Here is a 6000-nt window from a genome sequence, read left to right as displayed (position 1 = left end):
TGCCTTTGGTGTATATTGAGGCTGTGGGAGGAGAGACATAGTCTTCCAGAGCCATACAAGTTTCTCAATGTTATATGTGAAGCACATATATAGCATTCAAGGGAGATGTCATTACGTTCCACACAACTTCCACGACGAGACTTAGAAAACAAGATGGACAAAAATGAAAAGGTTGATAAAAAGGTCTATATAAAGACAAGATGGAAGAAGAAAAGACAAAGCGTGTCGAGTATCTATTTATATGCATGGACCCATCACGTATTATGGCCGAACCATATGATTAAAATTGGTAAATTGAACATCACGCCAAGCGGAAGCTTATGAGACTTCCTTGATACGGCAGGTCCAGCCAGACTCCTGGCTAAGAAGAGGCAAGCTAAATATTGGAGTTAGCAAATCTGAACTGAATATAAAACGAATAGATGGAAATTGTGAAACATACCTCGCACCAAGGCACCAGCCCAGCTCGTTATCCTTGATCTTCTTGGCGATCTTGACCTCACGGGACAAAGGCATCTCGTAACCGGTGTGCAGGAGACCCATCATGAAGTTGAGGTCCATGCACCAATCCGGACGGTCACGGAGTTCCTTGAGCGCATCTTCGACGCCCTCGAAGACATTCCAGCTATCCTCACCGCTACAGACGGTAGCCGTGAGCTTGTGCAGCTCATCAAGGGTGAATGAGGAGGGCATGCCCAGCGGCGCAGTACGGTCGTAGAAGTAAGAGAAGATGTAAACATCCTCGTGGGAGAAAGTCTTCTCAAGGGATGGCTGGTGAATACCGTTGAAAGAGCAAGGAGCCAGCTTGCACTCAGAATCCTTCTTCAGAATCTTCTCAGCAATAGCACGGCACTGCGGAGCGGCGGAAGCGTCCCGAGGACCGGCCATGGTCACAGTGACCTTGGGACCAAGAGGATGGTCATCAGGGAAGGTTACAGTGACCTCCTTCTCCATGTCGGGCTGAATGCAAGCGTTGGAAATTGGTTCCTTCAGCCAGGACAAGTCCTTCTGGTTGTTTGCAAGCATGGCCTCGAGAACAACACGGTTCATAGACTCGCGGGCAGACATCAGACCATAGCCGAGGTGAGAGTGCTGGTAGAGATCGAACTCGCGGCCACCAAACTTTAGCTCGTACTTGTGGTCACCCTCAGCCAAGTGCTCCGGCATACCGCCAGCCTTGCTCTTCTCAAAAGTGGGCTGGAACACGATCTGAGTAGAACCACCTCCAAGATCGAAGATAGCAGCAGTGGGAGTCTCATCTGGGCCACCGATCTTGCCTAGGAGGTAGTTGGTGGTAATCCAAGCGTACACACCCTCGTCGGAGCCGTCCATGATCTCAACGCCACCCTTCTCGCGGGAGACAACGGCGAAAGGATACACTGTCTCCAAGCGAGTGCGCACGGCTTCCAGGATATTCTTGCTGAGTTCAGGGCCCAAGAGACGCAATCCAGCGGTAGCCTTAACAGCAATCGGGGTGCAAGACCGGTACTCCTCGGGAACGTTCTGCAAGGCAACCTCCAAAAGGGGATCCAAACTGCGAGCAGCGCCTTCAGCATCCTCCCTGTAGGAACTGAGGCCAGAGCCACCCTCCTTCTTTTGGTCTGCTCGAAGATTTCATTTTCCAATTCCGGGGTGGAGCCGCAGTTGTTGAAGCGGTAGACGTGGATACGAGAACCAGTACTGCCGGCGTCGACCATGAGGGCATATTGAATCAGAGGCTTGGATGAATCGAAAGGCTTGGTGCACTTTGTTGAGACACCACCAGTAGAAGGCGCTTTCTCTAAACAAAAGGAAGACTGTTAGTTGTTATGCCGACGTCAAGTAGCATTGCCTTTGGCGGGTTCTCCGGCGCATACCCTGGGTGAAACTGGAAACCACGGGCTTCGACGGTGAGAGCCACAAGAGAACCAAGAAAATGAAGCCGACAATACCGCCGGTCTTCACCCAACGAGACTTTTGACTTTGGGAAACCATCTTGTCGGGTTGTTTGTCGAACACTCGATCGGATTCAACGGGCAGCTGGACAACAAAGCCGTTACTGCGAGACACCGAACGATGACGGGCACCGGAATCCGAGTCTATGAACTTTTGGGGTTGCTGTTGGCCGTCGACTCCAGTCGACATGCGAGCAAACCGCGGCGGGCAAGATAACAGATGGCGGGAGTTGCCACCGAAAGCGACGAAGAGGGTAACGATCGGAAGGGTTAAACAGGACAGAACAAAAGACACGAAACCATTGATCCTCCGGGAACCTCAAATAAAGCCCAGCAAGGAAATGGTGAAATTGACGATGGGGATGGACGAGAAAGAAAAACAAGAGAGAGAGAAAGGAGAGGGCAAATTCAGGGTTCTCGGTCTGTGGCGCAGATGTGGCGTGGCTATTACTCGATGCGGTCTTCCCCAGAGAGGTCAACTGCCACTCTCCGCCGGCCGACCACAGCTCGACCAGCTCGATCAGATTCAAGAACCGTCCCGTCATAGACCACCAAAACTTGCAAACCCGCTCATCCTGACTGAGGGTTGGGCTCATTCTCGCACCGATTCATATCCTAACCGCTTTTTCCATTGCGTCACCTTCCACGCCGGCAACATGAACCATATGCGCGGTCTCGTGTCCACAGCGCAGGCCTTGCGCCAGACCTTCATCGCTCCTCTTCGTACTCCCAAGGCATTTTTTGTGCAGCCACGGCCTCTCTGTAATGCCTCCCAGCAGCGTTGCTTTCATATGTCCCCTCGCCTCGCACTGCCTGTCGTTCGAACACCCAACGCTCCCACGCAGATAAAGGACGAAGCTATTGGCACTCGGCTTGTACAACTAGTCGACGAAGAGCAAAACCTCATGCCTCCCCGAAGACTAGCTGAGGTTCTCGATTCCTTCGACCGCAGCAAGTTTTTCCTCCTGCAAGTCTCCCCCGCCGAAAGCGAACGACCGCCCGTTTGCAAGATCTTGAACAAGATGGAAGCCAAGCAACACGAAAAGGCCAAAGCGAAATCCGCAAAAGTAGCAAAGGTGCAGACGAAGCAGATTGAGTTGAATTGGGCAATTGACGCCCATGATCTGTCTCATCGTCTGAAGCAGTTGACCAACTTCCTGGAGAAAGGCCGGAAAGTGGAGGTGATCATGAAGCGGAAGAAGGCCAAGCGCGCGCCCACTGTGGATGAAATCAAGCAGGTCATACAGAGTGTATTGGACACCACAAGGGAAGTTGGGGCGACTCAAGTCAAAGCAATGGAGGGAGAGCCAGGCAAGCAGGTGATCATCACGGTCAAAAAGGAGACCTAATCACGCCCTGGAAAAAAGGGGCCGGGTTTTGTATAGCATGTTCACGCTTTTTTTGATGTCATATATAGCATTACCTTTTGGATAATTGGCATTATATGGTGTATCAATTGAATTGATGATGGGTCACTTAAGTATTGACGGAACTTGGACAGTCCGGGTGCTGTTGTCAACATCTGGTGGCATTCCAAACTTGAATAACCAAGACCTGAACTAATATTCTCCCTCTTGAGACTAATTAAAGGCCCACAATTTGGCATATTTCGTCGAAATCTCCACGATCTTGTCGTTGATGACAGCCGGACCTCCGCAATTCGCGGCCCCTGATTGGTCGCTGCATGACTAAGCGTTCCCTGGCGGTCCCGAAAATTTGGCTGTTGATTCCGCGACTCTCTTCTTCCTCCCATCGACTTTCCTTTTTGCTTCCTCGTTGTCCATCGTTTCTTTGGGGCTTCTCTTTGCAAGATGTCGAGCATTACCCGTTCCCTTAACCTCCTGGCGCGCACCAGCCGGTCGTCTCTGTTGCGCCCGCGCACCATTAACCCCGTCCACCATGTCTTCGCCAGCGACAAGATGGCTGCCCGTGGCCTGGCCACTGCCTTCGAGCGCACCAAGCCCCACGTTAACATTGGTACCATTGGTCACGTCGATCACGGCAAGGTGAGGATTCAATGCCATGAAAGTCTGATGTTCGATGTATCTAACCTGTTCATCCCATCTAGACCACCCTGACTGCCGCTATCACCAAGCACCAGGCTTCCAAGGGTCTGGCCAACTTCCTCGACTACGCTTCCATTGACAAGGCCCCTGAGGAGCGCAAGCGTGGTATCACCATCTCTACTGCCCACATTGAGTTCCAGACCGAGAGCCGCCACTATGCTCACGTCGACTGCCCTGGTCACGCTGATTACATTAAGAACATGATTACTGGTGCTGCCAACATGGATGGTGCCATCGTTGTCGTTGCTGCTTCCGACGGTCAGATGTATGATCAGTTCCTAGTTTCATCCCTTTAAGAGTCGTGCTGACATGTTCTGTCTTCATAGGCCCCAGACCCGTGAGCACTTGCTGCTCGCCCGTCAGGTCGGTGTCCAGAAGATCGTCGTTTTCGTGAACAAGGTCGATGCCGTTGATGACCCCGAGATGCTTGAGCTCGTCGAGCTTGAGATGCGTGAGCTTCTGTCCACCTATGGCTTCGAGGGTGAGGAGACCCCTATCATCTTCGGTTCCGCCCTTTGCGCCCTTGAGGACCGCCGCCCCGACATTGGTGCCGAGCGTATCGATGCCCTGATGACCGCTGTCGACACTTGGATCCCTACCCCCCGAGCGTGACCTCGACAAGCCCTTCCTCATGTCCATTGAGGAGGTCTTCTCCATTCCCGGTCGTGGTACTGTCGCCTCCGGCCGTGTTGAGCGTGGTCTGCTGAAGAAGGATACCGAGGTTGAGATCGTTGGTGGCTCTGACACCCCCATCAAGACCAAGGTCACCGACATCGAGACCTTCAAGAAAACCTGTGACGAGTCCCGCGCTGGTGACAACTCCGGTCTGCTGCTCCGTGGTGTTCGTCGTGAGGACATCCGCCGTGGTATGGTCATTGCCCAGCCCGGCAGCACCAAGGCTGCTCAGAAGTTCATGGTCTCCATGTACGTTCTGACCGAGGCTGAGGGTGGTCGCCGTACCGGATTCGGTGCCAACTACCGCCCCCAGGTCTACCTCCGCACTGCTGGTAAGTTTCATACGTTACATATCCCAATACTTTCACCAAATCTAACTCTTTCAATACAGACGAACCTGGTGACCTCACCTTCCCCGATGGCGATGAGTCTCGCCGCGTCCAGCCCGGTGACAACGTTGAGATGGTCCTCGCTACCCACCGCCCCGTCGCTGCCGAGGCCGGTCAGCGCTTCAACATCCGTGAGGGTGGCCGCACCGTCGCCACTGGTCTGATCACCCGTGTGATGGACAGTAAATAGGTCTTGCTCGACCTTGGCGAGATCATTATTTCGATTAAAGGCTGATCTAGCCCTTGTATTATGACACCCCCTTATTATTCTTCTTTCTTGTCTTGTTTGTCTGTCATCCTATATTCACAGCGCGGGAACCGTCGATCAGCTCAAGGGATCTGGGAGAAAGCTGGAGTTTTCGCTTGAATCTTTGTTCATGTACCTCTACTGTATTGGAGATGTAGTCGGTTGTATCTTCTATCTTCTCTCCCCTCCTCCCGTGGAATTGTATTCAAAATAAAAGTAAAATTCAACACTTCACATCGAGACTTGGAGTTAAGCCGACCCTTTTGAAGTCTAATCTGTCGGCGAGTAATAACGCGATCTGGTCGCATGTCTTGGGGACGGGAGCGTCCATGTCATTCGGCCGCAATGGACGGACGATGGCCGGATGCGCCGGACCAAGTCTCGGATCGCCGGATGACCGCGCGTGGAATTAGTTCACTTGTTGTGGGTCTTGGTCATTGACTGTCAAACACCCTGCCCATATGGAACAGGATAAGTGCTTGAAGACGACTAAGCTTTGTGCACGACATGTCTGGAGATATGAATCCAAATAATCCTTTTTAATCGAGAAACAGAAGCTTTTCCTAGCTCTTGAAAATTTGTCCTTAATATCAATCATTGATGATCCATCCAGATGGCTTACCTATTGATGACTATCCGTTACCGAATCTTGCGATGCATGAAACCTAGAGACTACAAGTTTGATTTCA

At 52.0% G+C, this 6000-nt stretch overlaps 3 protein-coding genes across 3 annotated transcripts; 2 read left to right on the top strand and 1 right to left on the bottom strand.

The window, feature by feature from the left end:
- Positions 1-302: 302 nt before the first annotated feature.
- On the bottom strand, positions 303-2124 carry N7458_006575 (guanosine diphosphatase; the record flags this gene model as incomplete). Its single annotated transcript, XM_056909957.1, has 4 exons — positions 303-376; positions 443-1515; positions 1536-1780; positions 1857-2124. The coding sequence occupies 4 exons, from the start codon at positions 2122-2124 to the stop codon at positions 319-321; spliced, it is 1644 nt and encodes a 547-aa protein (XP_056765661.1). The 3' UTR covers positions 303-318.
- A 166-nt stretch (positions 2125-2290) lies between these two features.
- Positions 2291-3283, top strand: N7458_006574 (putative translation initiation factor IF3; the record flags this gene model as incomplete). The annotated part of the gene is made up of 1 exon (XM_056909956.1): positions 2291-3283. The coding sequence occupies one exon, from the start codon at positions 2291-2293 to the stop codon at positions 3281-3283; it is 993 nt and encodes a 330-aa protein (XP_056765660.1).
- A 462-nt stretch (positions 3284-3745) lies between these two features.
- N7458_006573 (translation elongation factor Tu) lies at positions 3746-5245 on the top strand (the record flags this gene model as incomplete). Its single annotated transcript, XM_056909955.1, has 5 exons — positions 3746-3940; positions 4003-4265; positions 4327-4579; positions 4623-5007; positions 5067-5245. Coding segments are annotated over 5 exons (1275 nt in total), but the record flags the coding sequence as incomplete, so codon positions are not given.
- Positions 5246-6000: the final 755 nt, after the last annotated feature.

Source organism: Penicillium daleae, assembly GCF_028827525.1.
Source record: "Penicillium daleae strain IBT 16125 chromosome Unknown utg000006l_segment0_segment0, whole genome shotgun sequence".
Taxonomy (NCBI): domain Eukaryota; kingdom Fungi; phylum Ascomycota; class Eurotiomycetes; order Eurotiales; family Aspergillaceae; genus Penicillium; species Penicillium daleae.
This window is presented reverse-complemented; position numbering and strand designations above follow the sequence as displayed.